Source organism: Passer domesticus, chromosome 8, assembly GCF_036417665.1.
Source record: "Passer domesticus isolate bPasDom1 chromosome 8, bPasDom1.hap1, whole genome shotgun sequence".
NCBI lineage: Eukaryota > Metazoa > Chordata > Aves > Passeriformes > Passeridae > Passer > Passer domesticus.
The window spans coordinates 54,586,643-54,610,320 of NC_087481.1; the positions used below are offsets into that span (position 1 = coordinate 54,586,643).

At 44.9% G+C, this 23,678-nt stretch overlaps 2 protein-coding genes across 2 annotated transcripts; both read left to right on the forward strand.

The window, feature by feature from the left end:
* The first annotated feature begins 1,406 nt into the window (after positions 1-1,406).
* HMX2 (H6 family homeobox 2) lies at positions 1,407-2,869 on the forward strand. The gene is made up of 2 exons (XM_064429500.1): positions 1,407-1,683; positions 2,322-2,869. Exons 1-2 carry the CDS (start codon positions 1,407-1,409, stop codon positions 2,867-2,869), a joined length of 825 nt encoding a protein of 274 aa, XP_064285570.1.
* Positions 2,870-3,991: 1,122 nt separating this feature from the next.
* Positions 3,992-15,762, forward strand: BUB3 (BUB3 mitotic checkpoint protein). The gene is made up of 9 exons (XM_064431534.1): positions 3,992-4,063; positions 4,246-4,363; positions 6,449-6,643; positions 7,138-7,207; positions 8,209-8,360; positions 11,038-11,196; positions 12,491-12,668; positions 13,200-13,416; positions 15,420-15,762. The coding sequence occupies exons 2-9, from the start codon at positions 4,355-4,357 to the stop codon at positions 15,427-15,429; spliced, it is 990 nt and encodes a 329-aa protein (XP_064287604.1). The 5' UTR covers positions 3,992-4,063; positions 4,246-4,354; the 3' UTR covers positions 15,430-15,762.
* Positions 15,763-23,678: the final 7,916 nt, after the last annotated feature.

Genomic DNA, 23,678 nt, shown 5'->3' on the forward strand with positions numbered 1-23,678 from the left:
CCCCACCCCTCGGGCAAGCCGGGGTTAAAAACCCGGTGCCACGGCCCCTGCCAAGGCCAAGGGTATTGCACCTGGACACGGATGCGACCAAAGGATTTCCACGGATCCCACCAGGATTTCCGAGCTGCAGCAGCGCTTCCCGCTCGCTCCCCTCCGCGGGGACAGCCCCAGCCACGGACGCGGGTGTCCGCGGGGAGGAGGGCCCGGGAGGGAATTCATCCCTCCGGAGTGGAAATGGAGAAAGCGGGGGAGTGGAGGCGGAGAGGGCGGCGGGGTCTGCCCGGGCTGGGCTCGGGGGGCACTCGCGGGCCAGGCTGGTGCTTTCCACACCGGCCCCGTCACCGGGGCTCCTTCCCGAGCCTTCCCGGGGCGATGCCACGCCGGTGGGAGGGATGGAGGGCCCAGCTCCCGGTGCCAGGCAGCCGTCGGGGCTCGGGCTCCAGGCCCCACAACCGCGGCCTGGGGAGCCTCTGGGGCTCCAGCTGCCGCTCCTGCTGTTTCCTCTAAGGAAGGTGGTGGGTCCTGGCGGGGTCCTTGCCCTCGGCCCCACGTTCCCTGGGGACAGGCGGGACACAGCAGCTGCCACCTGCGGGTTTCCCCTTCCGAGGGCGGGAGCGGCGGGGGAAGAGCTGCGGTGGCTGTGATTTATACCCAGCCCGAGGGGAAGAGCCCCGACTCCCGACAAAGTTTATTTGGAAATGCAGCGGCACGTACCCTCCCTCCCTGCTCCCCGCGGCTTCCAGGCCCGGGGATGCAAACGCGGGCGGCATTTCGTGGGACATTTGTTAGCGGCTGCAGCACAGCAGCGCGAATCCCGGATTCGGGAAGTGCTGCCGAGCAGGTAACACGCACCGTGACAGGTTTTAATGAGGAGCAGGGTAAAGATCCCCGGATATGCACAAGGTGTTTATCCCGACACCCCCGCCCCCGGCCGGCATGAGCCATTCAGCCCACGTCGCTGTCGCCCACTCGAGGCGGAGGGCAGGAGGGACGGCGAGCGGCCAGCCGCCCTCCTCCGGGCCCGCGGGGTCAGCGTAGCCCCCGGCGACGGCGCCGAGGACCCGCCGGGGGTTCCCCCCTCCAACTCCGGCGCACCCCCCCATTCCCGGAGCCCGCGGGTTTCCAAACTTTCCGTGTCCGCCGCCGCCGTGATTGGCGCGGCGGAGGCCACCTCCATGCAAATGAAGCCCCGCCGCCCGCCGCCCGCAGATCAATAGGGACGCGGGGGAAGGAGCATGCATTCCGCCTGGGTCGGCGCGGGGAGAGCCGCCCGCCGCACGCCCCGAGCGCCCCCCGAAACACGCCCCGCCGCCGGCTCCCCGCAGGCTGCCGGGGCACCCCCTCCCGCGCACCCCGGGCCCCTCTAAAGCGACAGCTTCCCTCCTCTGCTTTCTTATGAACCCAGGATGAGCAGCAAAGAAGACCCCAGCAAGGGCTGTCCGGCGGCTGCTCCCATCTCCAGTTTCACCATCCAGTCCATCCTGGGCAGCGGCAGCGCCGACCCTCCCCGGGAAGCCGCAGACAGGGCGCCCGCCTGGCCCGCCCGCGCCCGGACCCTCTCGCTGTCCTCGGAGGACGAGGAGCCGGAGGAGAGCTGGAAGCACCGCGGCTGCTTCTGCCCCGAGGCTCAGGGCCCCGCCGAGGCGTGCCACAAGCACCAGCCCCTGAGCTTCACCTGTCTCGGTGAGTACGGCGGGGACGGGACGGACGGACGGACGGACAGGGCCGCGGAGGGCTCGGCCCCGCTCCGGGAAGAGGGAGGCGGGGGCACGTCGCACCCTCTCTGCTCTCGGGGCACAGAGTGTTTGCGCCGTCCGTGGGTGAAGCGGGGAGGAAGGAACTCCAGGAAAAATGGGGTGGCTTTTAAAAAAAAAATATTTTCCATCCCATCCGGCGTTGATTTCCCCGAGGGATGCGGTGCGATGGATAACGCTCGTTTTCTTAGCTTCTGATTACAGCGCTCGGGCAGAGGGAAGAACGATGTTTATTTATTTTATTTTTTTTAGCATTATTTCTGAATAAACGGTCTATGAAACGCGCTGCTGTAAAGTAAAATTTGCCGGCTCGTGTCGGATAGAAAGCCTGGTACTCAGCTGCTTTCACTGTGGCACACACAGTCACCTGTCCGTCCGTCCGTCCATCCATCCATCCGGGGCACAGGGATACCCCGGCGCCGGTTGTGTGTTCCCCCGGGAGCAGAGGCGGCGGGTGCCTGCCCGGGCTCTCGCCTCGGTGCTTTTTCCCTCCGGGCCGGGGGGCTCGGCCGTCGGGGGTCCCGGTGCCGGCCGCCGTGCGACCCCCGCGCTGTCGCTCTGTTGCAGGCAGCGCCAAGGGCAGCGGAGCGGCGGCGGCGGGCAGCGGGGAGCGGGGGCCCTTCCTCTCGCCCCCCCAGCAGGACTGTAAGGACGAGAAGGAGAAGCCGCTGGGACCCTCCTCGCCTTCCTGCGGGGAGAGGCAGCGCGACGGCGGGGACCGGCAGGCCGGCGCCGCCAAGAAGAAGACGCGCACGGTGTTCAGCCGCTCGCAGGTCTATCAGCTGGAGTCCACCTTCGACATGAAGCGCTACCTGAGCAGCTCGGAGCGGGCCTGCCTGGCCTCCAGCCTGCAGCTCACCGAGACCCAGGTGAAGACCTGGTTCCAGAACCGCAGGAACAAGTGGAAACGGCAGCTCTCGGCCGAGCTGGAGGCGGCCAACATGGCCCACGCCTCGGCGCAGACTCTGGTGGGGATGCCGCTGGTGTTCAGAGACAATTCCCTCCTCCGGGTGCCGGTGCCCCGCTCCATCGCCTTCCCCGCCCCTCTCTACTACCCCGGCAGCAACCTCTCGGCCTTACCGCTCTACAACCTCTACAACAAGATCGACTACTGAGCCCCGCGGCCCCCGCCCCGTCGGGGGCTCCGTGCGGGCTCTGAGCCGCCCCGGCGGAGGGGACAGAGCCCCGAGACTGCTGGGAGGGACGGGCCCGCGGAGAGCCCGGGGGCACCGCCGCTGGCCCCCGTCCTGCCACTTGGAAAGGGAAAAAAAATTAATTAAAAAAAAGCGTTATTTCAGATCTGTAAATATTTTTAAAGAAAGTAAGAAAGAAAAAAAAAAATTAAAGCGTTTTAAGCCTCGTTTGTAAATTTGCCACCCCGGTCGCGTGTCCCCGAGGGGGACCCCGGCGCCGGGAAGGGCCCGGGGCCGATGCACGGGAGAGCCGAAACGATTCCTAACGCCGAGGGTTTGTTTGTCCCAGTTGTGGACAAATTTGTGGAATTTCTGCTCCTTATCTCGTTTCCTGCAGGGAATCCCAGCCGGGCCCGACCGTCCGCCCGTGCCGGGGCCGGCCGGGGCTCGCTGCCCTTCTCTCGGCGGGGACATCAGGGGCATTTCGTTAAACGGGGACTTTTTTTTTTTTTTTTCTGTTTTTCGGAGTGTTTCGGTGGAAGCCGCGGTGATGGGCTCGGTGCTGCCGGGGACTGGTCCCTGCTCTGCGCGGCTCGGGCTCGCCCTGGGCATCCCGGACGGGCCCGTGGGTCACTGCAGGCCGGTGAATCCCGCGGCCCCGGGGCACGGCCCGTGCTGCGACAGCGACAGCAACGAGGACAGCGACAAACAAACCCCCGAAAAACAGGGAAACAAAATACCCGCCGGGATAAATAAGGAGTTTTTCCCTGCGGGGAAGGAGAACGCGCTCCCCGCGCCCCAGAGCCGGGGATTGAGGCACAGCCCCGGGGTGGCGGCAGCCGGGCCGGGAACACAGCCCCGCTCCGCCTTTCGGACTCTGTTTTTAGGGGTAATAACTCGTATTTCGGGTTTTATCCAGCTAAAGCCCAGCAGCAGCCTCTCTTTCCGGCGGCACCTCCCGGGCCCCTCCGTTATCAGCCGGGGCGGGACGGGGAGCAGGCACCGCGTCCCTCACGCCGCCACAGCCCCGGGAGCGGCGGACTACAGCTCCCGGCACGCCCCGCGGCGGCGGGCTGGCGGCGCACGTCGGGGACGCAGCGCCACGCGCGTTCGAACCGGCCAATCGCGAGGCAGGGCGGCAGTGCGCGCGCGCGGGCGGCGGCTGTGGCGGCTGAGGTGAGGCCGGGACCGGGACCGGGAATCCGGGACTGGGGATCCGGGATTGGGGATCCAGAATCCGGGACTGGGGACCCCGGGCACGGCCTGGCCCTCCCGTCCCGGCCGCGCGTTCCTTCCCCGGTGCGTTGCCCTCCCTGCCTGCTCCCCAGGCCCTTCCTCACTCTCTTCCCTTCCCGCAGCGGTTTCCTCATCCCGGCGCTCCTCGCAGGGACCGAGGCCTCGGGGCTGCCCTGACTCCGCAAGCTTTTCCTTGGCGGCCCGTGGAGCAGCGGGAGGAGCTCGTTCAGCATGAAAACGGTACTTTGTTTCGTGTTTTGTGAGTAAAAGCGCGGGAGGGGAGTCCCGAGGCTCTCGCCGCAGCGTTCTGCTTTGTTCCAGCTCCTCCGGCCAGCTCAGTGACCTGTGCCAAGAGGAGCTAGAAAAGCACAGGTTTCTGGTTTACTCATTAAAAGTTCTTTTCTTTTCCCCATTTCTTTTTGCCAAACTGAACCCCGTGATTAAGTCAGAATCGCCATTTCAGCAGCATGTACTTTCTCTGTAATATTTAAAAGTTTTTTTCCTCAACATTTTACCAGGACTTTTGTTTGAGGTGGGCACGGCACTATGGCTTGGAATCCTGGTTGTGTTTTTGTGAAAATGTGGAGCTCTGGGTCCTCTTTTTTTTTTTTTTTTTTTTTTTTTAAGAGGCAGGACATACTTAAATTCTGATATTATGAACATTGTTCTGGATTAAAAATATCTTTGGGACATCCTTCCAGGTTTCTTGTGTTAGTAGCTTTGCCTCCTGGAGTTGCTTTTGGGCTGGTTAATAATTTGTACCAGGCCTCAAATAATACAGTAAATTGTACCTCAAACCTCATGTTTTGTTTGAATTTTCTGGCCTAAGCAGGCACAGCAATAATCTTGTCCAATTTAATTGTCTCAGTTGTTCTGAATTCCTTTAGGTTTTGTGTCTCTGGACCTGCATCTGAAACATCCTCAGCAGCTGCTGCTGGATCCCAAGTAACATTCCCATGAAAAGATGTGTGGCAATACCTCAAGCCTCTCTTTTCCCAAGTGTTCCCAAAGCAGGGCTAGGAAAGGGGCTCAGAAAGAAGCATCTCTGTAATTAAAAGGTTTTTTTCCTTTCACTTCATGCTTCAATAGCAGAAATAGCACTTTATGTTCACACAGTGGATGTTTTTTTGTGTTTTTTGAAGGGTGTCTTAGCAAAGCTCCTGCCCAGGAAATCTCTCCAGTGTAGGAGTGTGTGTTCCTCACTTTATTACACAACCTGATGATTGTTTAGCTGCTGACAAACACCAAACTGTGCCCTAAATTTGCACCTCGCCCTTGGTTCCTCTGCTCCTTGTCTCCTGTTTTTTTCTCAGGGGTGCAATCTTACCTTGCAGTTGTGCATACAAATTCTGTGACAGCATTACAAAAAATCTGAGCTAAGTCACTGCTCTGCCCCTTAGCAGAAGGTGAATGTGCTGAGAAGGCCTAGAGAAACCTTGGAAAGAGGCTGTGGTTGTTTTGTGGATGTGTAACCAGCACTTTCTTCTTTCAGAGTGCTTGTAAGGTCTGAGCTGTTCTCCTGCTGAAATTTGCAGCTCATAACTTCTGCTGTCCCTGGAAGTTTTCAACACACTGCTCCTGGACTGGGAGTGCTGCATTTGCCTTGGAGACACTGCTCTTTGAATTGTTGATGTTTTTTCTGGTCACATCCCAGTTCTGTGGTCACTCCATGTTTCAGCACTTCACAAAACATAACTTTCCTTTCTTTACCTGCTCTTTGTTTTCCCCCCTCTCTTAGCATCCAATCTTAAAGCTTTTTGTTGCACACATTTCACAGCACTTGTGGAAGCCTAAAGGTCTGAAAGTTGCACAGTGCCCACAACTTTATAAAAGATAATCCAGTTGCAATTCTTGGAAGCATGTGACAGTCATACCAATCCAGGAGCAAATCAACATTTCCTGGAGTTTTCAAATCCCATTTTTTTCTGCTAATACATGTTTCTTAAAGCAACTTCTTGATGTTCACAATAATTTATAAATATTTATTTCAAGAATCACAGCCACACACTCAGCAGAGTGAGGGAAATACATTTATAAGTAACAATATCTAAGCTTATAGATTATAATAATGATCATAATACTTTTGTGTTGTTTATTCCTGTTGCAATTGATATTTAAAAGCCCTCTGTAGAGAAAGGCATTTATTGAGGTTTTAGACAGGGATTGGCATCTTGAATTTTAGTTTGGAGAAATTTGGGTGTTCTGAACGAGTTCTGTGTCAAATCCAGTGAAGTTCTGAGGCCTTTCAGAGGGCTCAGTCTTGTTCCCTTGCTAGGCCTGTGTTCTTTAGTCATTAAAATTGCCTCTGTGCCTTGTTGTCTGCAGATGACGGGATCAAACGAGTTCAAGCTCAACCAAACTCCAGATGATGGGATTTCATCAGTGAAGTTTAGTCCAAACACATCTCAGTTTCTGCTCGTTTCATCCTGGGACACAACTGTGCGGCTCTATGATGTTCCTGCCAACACCATGAGACTCAAATATCAGCATTCAGGGGCTGTCCTGGACTGTGCTTTTTATGTAAGTGGGGGAGGGCTTTTAAAATTATTATTTTACAGCTGTAGAGTGCCCAAAGTATGAGAAATTGTCAATCCCTGAAATTACAGAGGGGGCCTACCTGTGCTTTTTTTCACTGAATGTTTTGTCGTGTGGCTGATGCTGTACTGTGGATCAACACTCAGGTTCTCAAATGGTATCTCCCTTCTAAATCAGTTTTAGGATTGTCCTGCACCTAGATGGCTTCTCAGTCATTTAAAATATGAACATGGAAGTTATTTGATCTAGCCTCTATCTGCCTTTTAAAAATTTATTTTCATTTTACTTCTAAACTAAAGAAATTCACTTAAGCATTTTGTAAAGCTTCTGTCTGCTTAAATCTGGGTCAGACTTTAACATTTGTGTCTGAATTCCTATCTTCCCAAAGCTCTTGAAAGCAAGTCCTGTGTTATGAGTTTAGGATGCTGAAAGCAGAGCAGCCATGGAAACTTAACAAGATAAATTTTATTGCTTTGTAGGATCCTACCCATGCCTGGAGTGGGGGGCTGGATCAGCAACTGAAAATGCACGACTTAAACACGGACCAAGGTGAGCAGGTTGAATTCTAAATGCTGTCAGCACCTGGCCTGAGCTTCAGATTTATGTACTCACATGCACAGAGTCTTCTTCAGCTTCTTTAGGTGGGGGATACTTAAGTATCTGACCAGTGAATAACCAGTGACCCTAATGAAGACCATCTAAAAACCTGGGAGAATTTGGCATTGCCAGAAGGTTTGGTGGCTGCTTGCAGGATGCCTTGAATTGGTTTTCTGATGATAATCCTGCTCTGCCATAGGCTCAGTGGCTCAGTTAGGGGGAAGTAGCCAAGCTGACCTAAGGCTGAGCATGTTGTTTTTCAGAGGTTTGTGGGTTGGATGTATTTAGAATGATCTTTCGTGGCAGAGGATGTACAGAGCTTTTGCTTTGTCAGTCATGGCCTTGTGCTAGTTTTTTTCTAAGAAGACATTGCTTGAAAGTACCAGTTCCAGTGCCTTGTTGGTGCAAAATATGGAACTAGTTTGTCTCACTTTTTTGTGTTGTTTTTAGTGTGTTAAAGAGAAAAGCAAATTTCAGCCAGTCACCAGCACCTGCCAATAGCCAGGGCTTGGCAAATCAGTGTGTGCAGTAATGGTACTAAAAAGCTCAAATAATTCTGCCATACCTGACTTCCTACAAGCGTTTTAATATTTCTATTAAGGTGCTCATTGCTTTCTCTTGTCATATTATCGATGTACACAAGCTTAGGTGGCTTTCTGTGTTGTGTGTTACCAGTTGATGCTTTATACCTGTAAAGGTCTCTCAGTGACTGCCTAAAATTCTTTAATCCTAAGCTCAAGAGACATAAATTTAAATGTAACAATCCTGATCTTTGCAGAAGTTGTGCTTCTGAAGGCTGAACTATCCTTACAGTGACTTCTGGCATAGAAATGCACCTGTAGAATGCCAGGAAATGCTTGAGCTGCAGTTGTGTTCTTTTTTTATTCTTTATTCCACACATTCTGACTGTTTGTAGAGACAGTAAAATTGCAAAATCTTGTGTTTTCTTACAGAAAACCTTGTTGGTGCCCACGATGCTCCTATCAGGTGTGTGGAGTATTGCCCAGAAGTGAATGTCATGGTGACTGGCAGCTGGGATCAAACTGTCAAACTCTGGGATCCCAGAACTCCCTGTAATGCAGGAACCTTCTCCCAGCCTGAAAAGGTAAGTGCTGCATTCCAGGTGTTAATAATGCATCCTGGGACTGAAACACCACAGGACACTGCCTTGGGCTGAATCTGTGAAGTTATATTTAATGTTTTTTAAACTGAGTGGAAGTGTAGCATTTTTAAAAATTGGTATTCAGAATGTATTGCCATTTTTGGTGAGGGCTTTGAGCTTTTCCTCAATGTTCCTTAATTCTTGGTGCTTGTGCTGGATTGCTTTCTTAAAATGAAAAATAAATTTGGAGGAAAACCAAGCATCTTGGCTTCATTGTAAAATGCACAGTTGATTTCCTTAAATGTTAAGATTTTAGGTATGTCAGACCCCGGCAGTCCTAAGGTCTGATTGTTTTGGAATTTGCACAGAAAAATATCTCTGTAGGAGGTATTTTATGTTGCCTGAAATAATATTTTTGGTTTTTACTTGTGTTCAAAAAATTGAACAGAATTGCTTGTTTTGTGATTTTCCTGTTTTGTGTTAATGCCTAGTAAATTTGGATATTCTCCTAAAGCTGAAAACCTCTGAGATAATGGGAGACTCAAAGAAATAAGATAAAATGTGATGATATCTCCAGCTTTTTCTGATGGCCATATGATGTGTTAATTTCTCATGCTGCTTGCAGCAGTGTCATTGAAAGAATTAAACAGAAATTCCTGTTTGGTTTTTTTTTTTCCTAGAGACTCCTAAACACAGGCTGGCTTGCTGGATAATTTTACATATGATTTTTTTTTTGCCTGTACCTTTTAAAAATTTCATTTAGCACTGTGACATCCTATTGTCAAGTCCTAATTATGAGCCATCATTACCTTCCCTTTGCCCCTAAATAGCTCTTACTTTTGTTCCAGCAGAGCTGGATCTACTCCTGGCCAGACCTTTGTGCAGAATAAAGTAATTGCATTATTTCTAGTTTTGATTTATAGATGTATGTAGCATGTAAAGAACTGTGATAAATTGCTGACAGAATATCATATAATGGACAGCCCTAGTGAATCAAGCTGCTTATTGGTTCAGCAAGGTTCATTATGTCATTTTTTTAATGCTGCCTTTGATGAATGTGTACACCTACTCCACTGCATGACAACGGTTTCATTTGATTTATGGCTGTGTGGTGGAGAAAGAACACTCACTGTACAGGTGTGACATCAGTTTGTGAAGAAGATTTAAGATATTTAATGTTCCTTATGCCTTTGTTTCCCTGTGTGTACACAAACACATTTTATATAGGGTTTATGAATATTTCTGGATGGATTTTTACATCAATAACAAAAAGCTGTCTTGTTAAAAGGTGTAACTACCGTTGGCTCAAAGTTTTGTTACCCATTTTAGGAGTATTTGGGATTATCAGAAATTTTGGGCAACTCCTGTGTGAATATTTAAGACTTTTCCCATCTTAAAATCTCAGTCTTAAGAGTTCAGTAATCATATTTTAGAGAAGAAAGCATGCTGAGTGGATGAGGATTGGTTAAAGGAAGCTTTTTTATCTATATATATATATATATACATACACACCTGTCTGCTTAGCTTTTTATTAGAAATTAACTTTTTGAAAACCTATTTGTAGCAAATGAAGAGAACTTGTGTGTGATGTTTCAGTGCAGTCTTACCAGAACCAAGCAGCTTTGTTGGGCTTCATCAGAGAGCCACAAAGTGAAACCAAATGAAATCATCCAAGCACAGGTGCCAAAAGCAAACTGATTCCCTCTGGCAGGATTCCAGATCTGTTCCACTTTTAATTCCTGATCTGAGGAGTACCCAAGATCTGTTTCCTGTGTGTTTGGCTGCAGTTGATCACTGGAAAAAATTCATTCCTATCGTTTGCTCTTGTTAGCAGCTCAGTGGCAGCTGTAGGTAGCTGGATTCCATCTGCTTATGTATCAACAACTTGGAATTCATTCCATTGCACAGGTCTTTTTTTGACTAAACATCTTTCCTTTTTTTTTTTTTAATGTATTGAATGAACTGCATCCCAGGCAATAGCTGGAAACAGCAATTCATGCACTAAATATTTTCATATGAAATTTTATAAGACAAAATTTCCCACTGAGCCAAGTTTTGGGATAGAGTTAAAATTACAAGCCATTATATATATATTTTTTTCAATATGTCAAGCATATTCTTTTCTTCAAATTCACTTAGTTTTATTGAAGTACACAAAGTAATGTGGTTTTTATAATGATTTCTTGGCAATTTATTTTTTTAACATGAAGCTCAACTCAAAATATTCAGTTTGTAAATAAAAATACTTGGTTACCAGGTGGAGGGAAACAGAGAAGATAATGTGTGATGTGGCTTTGTAGGCCTAAACTGCAAGATCATGAACTGACAGCAGGAATGCAAAACCAAGCCAAGATTAATTCCAATATCCAGCACTTCCCTTCCTGTTCCTTTGTATGGGTTTTCCTTTTGCCATCAATTCCGGTAAATTTAATGCCTGGAATAGTTTTTGAGCTTTTGAATGCTACATCAGGGTGTTCTCACTGTCCAGCTGCACATTCCTGCTGCTTGTCCCAAATTTGGGTTCTAAATGAAAGCTGAAGGGAATTCTGTTGCTGAGCATTCCATGGGAGATGTCACCAGTTGTGTTAGTGCTCATTGCTGACAGCTTGTTCTGTACAGAGAGCAGGGGGGTTTCCAGGCTAACATCACTGTTAAATACTGTAAATATTGTTTTTGGAAGGTCTACACCCTCTCTGTGTCTGGGGACAGACTGATTGTGGGCACAGCAGGTCGGAGGGTGCTGGTGTGGGATTTGAGGAACATGGGATACGTTCAGCAGCGAAGGGAATCGAGCCTGAAGTACCAGACCCGCTGCATCAGAGCATTCCCCAACAAACAGGTATGGGAGCAGTGCAGCAGCCACATTGCTGCTGAATGTTCTTCAGGGAAATGGGGCTTTATTTTCAAGTTTGTTTTTCAGTGGGGGTGTGTTTTCTAATCAAACTTTGTGAGGGGGGAAACTTCCTGGGGTACATTAATTCTTTTTAGTGCAGCTTAGCAATGTTTGCCACTGACTTACAAGCATATTATGTTGTTGTTTTGTTCCTCAAGATTTGTCTCAGTTTTAGAAATAAACTGTTTAATGAACACTGCTGGCATGTAATTAAAAAAAAAATCCTTCCCCTCCCCAGCTGCAGTAGAAGAGAAAAAGCCAGAATTGGTGGTTCCTAAGCATCTTTTATGCATTGTAACCCAGGGTTCTTGAACAGTCTGAACAGGGGCAGGATTAAAACTGCATGAATGTCATTTATATGTTTTTCTTTTTTTTCTCTCTGTGGCATGCACTGCAGAACCCTGGATCCATTATCCAGGGGGAATTGTACAATTCAGGTGCTCCTACAGCTGTTCTGTGCAAGTTAACGTGGTGTGTCTGTGGTATTTCTTTTTTCAAGGAAAGCAAGAAGATTGCCTTTCTCTGCCAAACTAATTTGTAAGGGAATTTTCCTCTGTACAGAGTGATAGTACAGGAATTGCAAGACCTAGTTACTTGTTCTTGAACTGGCATGAATGCTTTGTCCATTTTCAGTTCTAGTTATAGTAAAACAAGCTGATCTTCCAGATTGTATTGTATGATGGATTTTAAAGAGCCTTGTTATAGCTAGATATCATTGCAATCCTATTTCTGAAAAGATCTATTATGGACTTAACTCAAAAGTGATAATAAAAGCATCTCAGGTTGCTCCAAGTCAGGACTGTAATTAACTGGATAAGTGAACACAACTCGTAATCAAGTTTCACTGAAAATACTATTTCAGCTTGAGTGTTTAGTTGTTAGAATAAAGCTCTGAACTAATTTTAATGTAATGTAATTCTGAAACTAAATAGTCCTGTGAGTATCTCTCATATTTCAGATATTTAGGCCTTGGGGAATAGGTGAGCAAATGCAAGGTGTTCTTATCTCTTGAAATTTTTTTCCCCAAAGACAAGCTTGTTTCTTGACCTGCAGAAGTAATTACAAGTCTCATTGTCAGCTTAAAACTATGATGCAATGAGAATCTCTCTTACAAAGCTTTTTTTCTAAGCCTTACCACTTTCCTAGAATTTAGAAGGCTATGAAATAAAATTGTATTGCAGTCTTTTCTGCAGTTGTAAACTTCTAAAACATGTAGCTCCATTTTTTTTTTTCTTGTTAGGGTTATGTTTTAAGCTCTATTGAAGGTCGTGTAGCCGTGGAATATTTGGATCCAAGCCCAGAAATCCAGAAGAAGAAATATGCATTCAAATGTCACCGTTTGAAGGAGAATAACATTGAGCAGATTTATCCAGTTAATGCCATTTCTTTCCATAATGTCCACAACACGTTTGCTACAGGTAAATACTCAATTCTTTGCAGCACTTGCCTCAGTTCCTTTAGTTTTGATGTAAACAGATCTGCCTTTACTTCATATGCCCTGACTTTTTAAGCATTTAAATTGTATTCATGCCATCATTGATGTTGTGAGAATTCTTAACTCTTAATATTTTTTCCCTCAAACACAAACTTGTGTTTTGGACCTGTAGATGTAATCACAAGTCTCACTGTCAGCTTCAGATGTAATCACAAGTCTCACTGTCAGCTTAAAACTATGATGCAGTGAGAATCTTTCTTAGGAAATTTTTTTCTGCCTTACCACTTTCTTAGAATTTAGAGTGCCATGAGATAAAATTGTATTGCAGTCTTTTCTCCAGCTAACTGCTTTAACAGGGAGTTTGGGAAATGCTCATTGTGCTCTTTACCGAATGAATCAACCCTGTGTTTTTCCTGACAAAGTAATTACGAGTAGTTCTCTTTTTTCCCTGTGCTGCATCTCTTCAGTTTTATTCTTTTCCTCAACCATAACTTTTCGAAACCCTGACTCGCAGGCGGCTCCGACGGCTTTGTGAACATCTGGGACCCCTTCAACAAGAAGAGGCTGTGCCAGTTCCACCGCTACCCCACCAGCATTGCCTCCCTGGCCTTCAGCAACGACGGCACCACCCTGGCCATTGCCTCCTCCTACATGTACGAGATGGACGACATCGAGCACCCCGAGGACGGCATCTACATCCGCCAAGTGACGGACGCCGAGACAAAGCCCAAGTGAGTGCCTGCCTCACCTGCTCTTGAGGCTCGCTGAGCCTCCACCCCAAGATTTATTAATTTTCCTAAATTCATGAATAGTATTATTGATGGCAGGAGATAGCGCAGCTTGACAGTAGGGCTGGGTTTGATGTTATCTCCTTCGCCCAAGCTTTCAATATCCGTAGGTTGATAGACGGCTGATGGATAAAATTGTGCCTGGTTGTTTAGTGGGAGAAGAATGTCAAACTCTTATCCTCTTTCAATAGGTGCTATTATATGAAGCTGTAGAGTTATTGCGAGCTCATTGCTTCAGGAATTGAGTGAAGAATTCAAGAATAATTTATTGGAGTAAATGTTACCGTGTTTGGATATTTAAAACTTGGAATGAATGCAATCTGTCACACTGAGTGTGCACCCAGCTGTCAGAGTGAGCAGTGAATTTAGATTCTGTTCTAGGAAGGTTGTGTAAAATCAAGGGAAAGCTCTCTCAGTTCCTGCGTGTTGGAGTTTGCTGCAGCCCTTTGATAACACACTTTTCTGTCGTTGTTGCTGTCAGAACGAGGCAAACTGATTGATGGAGGTAAAAATTCCTGTTCAGCTTGCTTTGGCATCAATGTTACATAGAAAAATTGCCATCCCAGTGCAGAATTGTGCTGCCCTTAATGATGGAGGCACAGGAGCAGTTGGCTTTATTTTCAAATTCCTGTGCTTTACCACTGTTAGATTTTTTTCTCTTCTAGTACTCAATCTGTCTTACACCTTATCAGGTTGTCTCCATTATTAAAAGTGGCTGTGAAAGCAGATACATAAATGATCAAATTTCTTGAGTTTAAAACCTCAAGATCTTTCCCTCCACTCCCTTAAGTAACTTGTTTGTTGCTTTGGAGCAGCTGTTTTATACCTACAAAGATGAGATATTCATTATTGTATCTCTTCCACATCTCTCACTTGGAGATACTGGTTTTAAAGTAATTTTGATACTCCTAGAAAAATCAAGCCAGAACTGTTTTAGTATTTATTTCTCAGAGTTCCTCAAGTAGAAAAAATCCAAATATGATAATTAATTTTTTGAAATCAGGTTGTACTTGTTACATATATTTATGAGTTGTTTTATTTTGTTGTGTTTTTCAAAGTTGATAAAAGAATACTTGCTCCTGTTTGTTTTCTAATAGTAAGAACTGCTTTCAGGTTTTTTTTTTAAATTCATTGCTAGTTAGAGTTGCTAATTCTGTACATGCTTCATTCTGCTGTACAAGGAGGTTAATCTACAATTAAACAATATTTCCTCTTGGCCCTCCATTATTTTCTGAAACAGATGGTTCATCATTTCCTGGGCTGTTAAACACAGCAAGGTTAAGGTTAGACTCTTGGGAATCAGCTAGTTTGGAATCTTATTAGGCTGTAGAAGGAAAACTAATAAGAATACTCCTTAATATCATTTTGTGACTGTAAACAATTATTTATTAGCAAACAATTGATCCCAGAAGGGCAAATTGTTTGAGTCAGTAATGAGCTGAGAAAAGACAGAGCATATCTGTGTATTTGGAAAATAATTGTAACGTAATTGCAATGCATTTAGACAGGCATCTTTTTGGACCTGTTTCTATCTTTAAATGAATTTCTGCAAACATTAACGAGGTTTATATGCTTTTCTGACATTTACAAGTTGCTTGTGCCAACCTTAGGGCACTAAGAATGATGGGTATATTTTAGTGGTTCAGTAGTGTGAGTCATCTCTGGTTTATTCTAAAAATAAGTTACTTAGGACAGAAGACTAATGGCAGTTCCATTGTGATCTTTTTGCATGTTAATTTGAGTCACAGTGTTTCTGCACAATGCATTCTTAGTGCATCAAGATGGTGCCATATTATATAAAGATCACTTTTTTCATCATTAAACTCCTATATTCTGCGTCTTGGTACAAGTGAAAGCTGGCTTTCTGCTTTCCTAGCATGGTGAATGTTCTACCTGCTAATGATTGCTCTAAATACTCTTCCTAAAATAGAGTTTATTTATTGCAGGTCCACTTAGACCACTGCTGCTACTCCTTCTCTACAAGAGATGCTCACCTGCTCCTAACAAGGCTCCACTAAAACAAGCGAAGTGAGAAGAGCAGTCTTTGTACTCCCGTTGTTTTTAATTAAGAAATGTTTGTTTGTTTATTGTAGTTTGTCTAAATCTGTCGTTCCTTGCCTGCTTGTAATGCCAGTGAAACTATTTCCTTTATCTGCTGTCTGGAGCTGAATTATTTCAATCCTGTAGATAACCTTTTAAAAATTTAGATATTTTGTAGTATCTGATTATGAAAACTTCCACTGCTTTCTTATTTGTTCAATAAATATCTATAGATTTTTTGAAAATAAATACTTTGTGTAGCAGCCTTTACTGATTTTGAAACAAATGTTGAGACCAAATCCTTCAATTGCAGGAGTTATTGAGTTCTAGATCTTCCTGATGGAAAAATTTCTGAATCTTTAATCTTTTTCCGGTGAGATGAACCGGGAAATAAAAAGACATTTTTTCTTTTGAGTATTACCACTAAAAGCTGTCTCACCCAACTCTGTTTGCTGTGCAGACTCACACTGCTCTCCTGGTAGCTTGTATCAGGTGTTACTACTTAAATATTTATTTTACAGTGAATTGTAAGGAGGTACAGAGAAAAGCTGTGGCTTGAGGAAGGTGATTGAGCTGTGGGTATTTTGGATTGGAGATTGGATTCATTCTTTGCTTCCAACTTCTTCTCTTCTATCAATGCCTGTGTAGCCAGTGGGAGCACTTTATTATCTGTAGGAAAACAAACTTGCTGACACCAGGAATGCTACCAGATCATTGCAGAGAAGGTGGTGATGGAGAGGAAACAGCTCTGTGTGTGCAGAAATCTGACAAACTTGAGCTGTTACCATGTAGACATGCTAAATGATTTGTATATGGAATATTTTGTAGTTTTTCATGAGCTAGATGTGGATTCTTTGGTAATAGAAACTGGTTCTGATAGGTTTGGAAAAAATGAAGATGTTCCCGAGTTAAATATGAATAATGCCCTCACCACAGTGTCATCCAGCCTCTCTTCTGGTAGCTGTGCACCACCCCTGTTCCTTGCAGTTCCAATTGGCTTTTTTGCAGTGAGGGTTACATGGCTGATGTTGGGCAGAGGTTGAGTTTTTGATGTCAGCTTAGGAAGTCATAGCTCCTTGGTGTTCAGGTGTTTTATTATTTTTAGAATTTTAGCTTTGCTAAAGACGGCCAAATGGATTCCCAATCATGGGAGTTAAAGGCTTTTGTCAGAGTGACTAGCACAGCAATAATAAGCTTGTGGAAAAAAGAAGTGAGGATGTGTCCAAATAAAAAAAAAGTGTGAAGGCAGAATTAGGCTGGGACTAAGGAAACGGTGGTTTAGTGATGATGTAGGGAAAGGAATATGTGAAATGGAGAGAGGATAGAGTGGGGAGTTACAGGTACAGAGCTGTGGGGAGCAAAGTGAAATAAGAGCTAGACAACATAGGGCAAAACAAACAGAATTAGAGGAATCCCAAATACTTTGGTTGACAAAGGAAATCATAACTAGGAAATGATGCCACCTGTGCAACTTGTCAGTGGTCAATATTGGGGGAAATACTTGTTAATATGCTGAGATCTGCATGTTCCAGTGAGCAAATTTAGCCCAGTATGAGGGAAGGGATTTGACTTGCTGGTTCTCTTTTGGCTTAAAACCCAGAGGGAGAATTCCTTGTGGTGAGCTGGTGTGTTATGTAAATGCTTGAAACAAACAAAAATAGTGAGACAACCAGTGGGGAAAATGAATGCTGGTTGGTCAGGGCTACAGCTGTGTCCATGTGTTGGGTGGAAATATCACAATGTGCAGTTGAAATACAGATACTTCTTTTACAAGATTAATCTCCCTTTTATTAGCACTCTCCTAGAAATGCAGGTCAAGGCAGAGGTTCATAAGCTGGAGGAATCATGAAACAAGCCTTTTCTGACTTCTGTAACAAGCAGCTGAACAAAGGATGTACTGACTCTTGATAGAGGAATTGAGAGCTAAAAAAGCTCCTTAAGTCACTGCTTTTTGGCTGGTGTTGAGGGCCGTGGAGAAAACATGGAGCCACAGCCATCACTGTAATAGAGTCATCAATCACCACTGACTGCTGGCAGCAGTGAATATCCAGGGTTGTCTCTCACAAGAGCCTCATAACACTGTGGTATTAGAAGCCAAGTGGCATCTGTGCCCTGAATGTCACAAAAGCAAGCTGGTAAGTACTTCTTTCTGTTGGCCAGTCCTTCAGGATAATCAGTGTGTGCTTACTTCATGCAGGTCTGGAGCTCTGCTGCATCTCAGGTGGGGTGTTTAGTGCTGGTGCTGCTGCAATTATAATAAATATTAAAAGAAGTCTTCTTTAGCTGGGTGTTCTCCCAAGCAAAGCCAGTCAAGGCTGAGCTCTGAGCCCCCAACAAAGGCTGAAGTGATGCTGCTGAGGATGACTTTACAAAGCTGTGTCGGTATTGCCAGCTCCATCTTAATTGCCTCACACTTTTGTGTGTGCCCAGTGCTTTTCACTGCCTTGAGAATGACAGATTTTCTGTAGTTGGAGTCACTCAGTCCCCAAGCTCAGCAGTAATTCTGCTGCATCAAAAGCTGGGTGTTTCTACTACTGAGTTCTCTTGCAAATTTGGCCTGAATGACCCATCCCCCATGAGGGGTTGGTATCAGTGGTGTGGAGCAGAACCCATTTCTTTGGACCAGCAGACATTGCTCTGCTGATTACACCATTAGCTGCTCTCATGTTGTTCAGTATAATCACAGCCACAAAGGCAGTCATTTTTTTAGCCAATATGCAACAACTTCTGCTCCTCCAGCAAGGTGACATTTGCTCTGAAAAGTGTCAGGATTCTTTGTTTCAAATGCTTTTAGACAGGTAGAATTTAGAAATGAAGAGTCAAAGACAGGACTTGCCCAGGTGTTCTTATAACTGATATGCTAAAGGCTCTCTGTGTGAAATATCTCTTTTTTCCTAAGGCTGTATGTGCAGTTTTTCACTGTATCAGACATTTTCCTATAGCATGAAAAGCACAAATGCTAAAACATGTGATAGCAACATGGGGGAGTAATAGGTCTTCAGAGTCTCCCGTGATTACCTGCAAAGTGGAAGGGAATAAACTGTTCTCCATGTCCACTGGGACCAGGCATAATGAGCTTAAATTGCAGCAGAGATTAGTGAAGACATTAGGAAAAACTTTTCAAATGAAGGGATGGTTAAGTCCAGGAATAAATGGCCTGGGGAAGCTGCAGTGTCTCCATCTGTGGAATTTCTCAAGCACAGGTTAGAGCAGTGGCTGCCAGGAATGGTGGGGTTTTAACTGCTTCCATCTTTCCCTGTCTGGGCAGGGAGGATAAGGCAGTGCTGATTGTTCTTGTTGTTCTGCTCCCCAGCTTCCCCTGGCAGTGGGATCTGATCTCCAGGGGGACAGTGCCTGGGGAAAGCTCTGCAGCCCTTATGGCACCTTCCAGTACCTAAAGGGGGCTGGCAGGAGGATGGAGAGGGACTTTGGACCAGGGCATGGGGTGACAGGACAAGGGGAACGACTTTAAACTGGCAGAGGGCAGGGATAGATGGGATTTTGGGAAGGAATTACTCTCTTTGAGGGTGGGAGGCCCTGGCACAGGGTGCCCAGAGCAGCTGTGGCTGTCCCTGGATCCCTGGCAGTGCCCAAGGCCAGGTTGGACACAGGCTTGGAGCAGCCTGGGACAGTGGAAGGTGTCCCTGCCATGGCAGGGGGTGGAACTGGCTGACCTTCCATGTCCCTTCCAACCTAAACATTCTGTGATTCCCTGATTATACTTAAAATCAATATATGCATTCGTTCTGTAGGAATTTCTCAACTTGGGTTAATTCTGAATTAGGGTTGATTTCTGCATGAAGGTCAATCAAGAGTAGCTGACTTTTATTTGCTATATAAGTACTTTGTTTACATCAGCCTTACCACAGCTTTCAGCTTGCACCCAGCTTCACCACCAGCAGCACTGAACAACTCAGCAGAGTTGTGTGTTTTAATCTGTTCTTGCAGAAACCCACTGCATTCTCTTCTGGGAAGAACACAGCAAGGCAGCCTCAAGTAGAAACAAAGCAATAATTTATTCACTTAGGCCCAAGATTTCCTGATAATTAAACTAAGCAAGGGTTGCTTTTCCCTGCTTGTGTTTGCTGCAAGCCACCCTGCTCGGCAGCCACAACAATGCAACAAAGGCACCCATTGCCTCGTCCTCAGCACGGGGGCACTGCCAGAGCTGATTCTGGCTGCAGGATTTGTTCCCTAAACAGATAAGACAGACAAAGGTGGGGAGAGAAGAAATATTCTCATTTCACAGTCATCAACAAAGGCACAGAGTAAGGAAGTGAATTTCCTTGTCACAGAGCAGAGGCAGGACTTGAACAGATGTCTTGATTCCAAGTGCATGTAATTGGTTTAATTTTTTGCCTCTGCTGTAGACTTTCTGTGGGGAGTTATTCCAGTTAATTTTTTAGTCCTGTGATGTAATTTTTTGATCAATAGAAGGGCCAGGGCTTCTGTGTAAAGGTAAATGAGACCAAATTGTTAAAAAGATTTATCTTTTAAAATGCAATTTTAATCCAGTGTACACTGGTGTGTTGATATTTAGTAGTGATACATGGCAAGAGAGATTCCAGTAAAATGCCAAAATTGCCTTTCCTTCAGTGGGAGAGAGATGTGACAGGAAGAAAGTAGAAAGTGCAAACATTATTAGATGCTGTACTTTAAAAAATAATAAAATGTATCATTGTGTTTCTATATAGTATTATTTAGGCAGAAAAAATTTATAATTCAGGCCCTGCAAATCAAAGACCATCAAGAAGTATTAAGTAGAGAATTTGTAACTTGTTTTGTAGAACTAAAAGAAAAAAAATGGCACAGCTGTATCCTGTATGGCAGTCAAGAGAGTAGATACATCAATAAAAATATTATATGTATATATAAATGTTATTTACCATGTTGCATACCCCTGGTTTCTGATGCCTCCCATTGATGAATGAGATTTCTTGTCCCACAGAGACATTTTGTGTTCTGGGGAGCTGCAGTGCTGCACATGCACAGCTGCAGGATGCTCAGAGCTTGCTGCAAGGCTGTGGAGAAGCTGCAGGTGTGTTTTCCCTGGAAGCAAATGCAGGGTAAATGTTTGTAAATGGGAATGGCCTCCCCGTTCCCAGTCCCAGTTTGCTTTAAAATGTCTATAAGCCCTGTTTTGAATTTTTCACTTGCTGGTGATAATCCCTACTCCCCTCTGCATCCCTTAAAGATGTCAACTGGTGGCCCAGACTGTAATAAAACATAAATATCCTGAATTTGCAAATTGTTTTGAGAACATGGCTGTTTCTCTTTCTTTCTCTTCCTGTTTCTCTTAATCTATATTTTTAGTGTTGAGATTATTTGATTTTTTGTGTGAAGGCTTTGGCCTGCAAACACACAGGCTCTGGAAGGTGGTGCTGCCTGAGCAGTGAGGTAAGTGCCCTATTTCCATCAGAGAATATTAATTTCTGCTAATGAAATTTTAGAAGGGAGCATTTTAAGAAATATTTGTAGATGAACCTCTCAACATCTTATATGCAAAACCCTCAGCCCTATACCACAGATTAAATTGCAGGAATATATCAGGACTGATATATTTTTCTGTTCCTCTATTTTTTTTAGGATTATAGGCCTTGGTGTGGAAAAAATAAGTGCTTAAATTCTTGATTTTTTCCCTTGGTTATAATGGAGTCACTGTTCTTTCCTTGTCATCTGCAATGCTCAGATGCTCTTAATCAAATCCTCAGGATTTAAATTATTAACCATCTTTTTGGGATTACATTTTTTATTCCTAATTATACGCAAAAGAAATATATCATGAAATATGCAGCGTGTAATTGTGATTGAAGCGTGCAGCCTCCCAAAAGATGAGCCTAACAATTTGATACACCCAAAATTTAATTAGGCAGATAATGGGGTTAGAGGGGAGATTGGTAAGGATGGAAATATTTGGAGTGATGGTGGTGCAACTTTTTTTTTGATGGTGGTGCAACTCAGCATGGAAGCAAATGCAAATAAAGTCATATTTCTTTCCTGATCTGCAGTTGTGTTGTCTTTTTTGTCTTGGTCTTGAGATTATCCACGAAAAACTGAATTTATCCACACAGGGAGGAAGTAATTCAATGAGTTGCAGAATTTTCTACATAGTTGGCTCTTTTGGTTGTTCTTTCTCGAGAAATCAAGTTTTGACCTAAACCACAATAACATTTCCCAGGTAGATTTCCTGGGCACGTTATTAAAGGCTGTCTCCTCTGCTTGGCTGCCTGCTTTCATGAGGGATGCAGGAATTTGATAGCTTTGAGGCCTCCTTCCTCTGTCAAGCTCCCTTGTAATTGGTCTCTGAGTTCCCAAGTTATTAGGGGATGAGAGGAGCAGGGGACGGGCAGACAGACACAGCCAATTTCATTGCACCAATCTCATTTCCGTAGGGAACTGGAATAAAAAAATCAATTAAGCTTAAAGACCCTCCAGTCCCCTCCTTCAATTACTTGGGCAGAACAATCCTTTGGCTGAATATCCATGATGCACAATATCCTCCTCAGCCTCGTGCAGGATTAAACCTCTTGGGGCTGTTTGGAGTGTCCAGGTCCAGGATACACCCCTGGATTTTCCATCAGCATTAGCTGAGCTCCTGGAGCCTTTGGCAGTGCCAGGATTCCCTGCTGCAGCTTGCAGGGATGCTGGTTCCTCTGCCAGCATCAGGAGTTTCCTACAAGCTGCATTAGCCCAAAGGAACCTGGTCCCATCCTGCTTTTTTTTCACCATTAAATTACCTTAGTGCTGCTAATTAACCAATATCTTCTCTCCTCTTGTGAGGGGTTGTCTTTATTTTTTTCCACATTCTGGAAATCTCACTGGTCTCCACATAATTCTGTTTACTCTCCCTCCCCACCACACTGGTAATTTGTGTTTAAATATTTGACATTTCATCTTCTACTCCTACAATCAGAAATAATTCAAGTATAACTTCAAAGTGGCACAGACACGTTAAGGGGTTGAATGGAACCATCAACATTTTCAAGTCATTTTCTAGACTATCTTCTAAATCACCATCAAAATCCAAAACTAAAAAAAGCCCCAAACAAACAGAATTTTTTTGCAGTTCTGACTGCAAACCAAGCCTGTATGAGCAGTCCGAGATGATTATGATCTCAAAAGCAGCAAAAATCATCAATTTTCTGTGATCCTGCTTTACCCAGTGGACATGTCCAGACTCAACACTTTGGGGCTCTAGTGCCCTTTTCTTCCTCTTATTTCAGCATTTGTTTTGCTAACAGCTTGTTCTGCTGCGGAACTGGTGGCTGTAAAGAAAAAATCCCCTTGTTTGCCTTGAATCTCTATAGTGAGGGATTTTGTTTGTGTGGAGAGAAGGAAATGAAGGATGGAAATGTTAATAGAGGAAGCACACATGTTTCAGATGATGTATTACATGTATCCCCTTGTTTCTTGTTTTACTTCTCTGCATTTCTCATTTCTCCAAGGATGTTTTATTAAAAAAAAAATACCCAAAAAAAGAAGCGATGCTTTTCCTGTGCATGAAGTTGAAGACATTTTGGTGGGATTTGTTGTAGCATCACTTCAGTATTTTAGTTCCTCGTGGAGAGGTGTGGAACCAGGATTCCAACCCTGACCAAAACCTTTTCAACCTAAGGGAGTTGAATTTAATTTCAATTTGCTGCCTTGCTGTAAGGCTGAGAGACAATTCCTCTGGCTAAACTCCGTGAGGAAAACTTTGTTTCTCCTGGCACAACATCAACCTCTGCATCAAAATGGTGGTAAATAAGGTTTTCCAGATTTTAATTGTGACTACAGCATCAGAATCACCTTTACAGACAGAAGAAGTATTTATTTAAGATTTTAAACTCCTAAAACAGAGGCTGTGGTTTGTATCATTCCCATGTAATGACCATGGCCATTATTAATTCCCCCAGTAACTCTTTGCTATTAGAAAAAAATTGCTTTGCAGGGCAGCAAGTATCTACCAGCAGGTATGGTTATTTTTTTTTAGCTTCTAATGCAGCAGCCTTTCATCCCTCTCTGTAAGATTTACCTTTAACCTAAAATCTTTCACCCGTTATCTAGAATGTATAATTATAAATACATTGTCGTCTAGAGTAAGTACAATTAAAAAGGGTAATTAGTTTCCCTCCCTCTCTCCCATCCTCCCACCCAAGTCCTTAGGTTTAATTTTCATGATTATG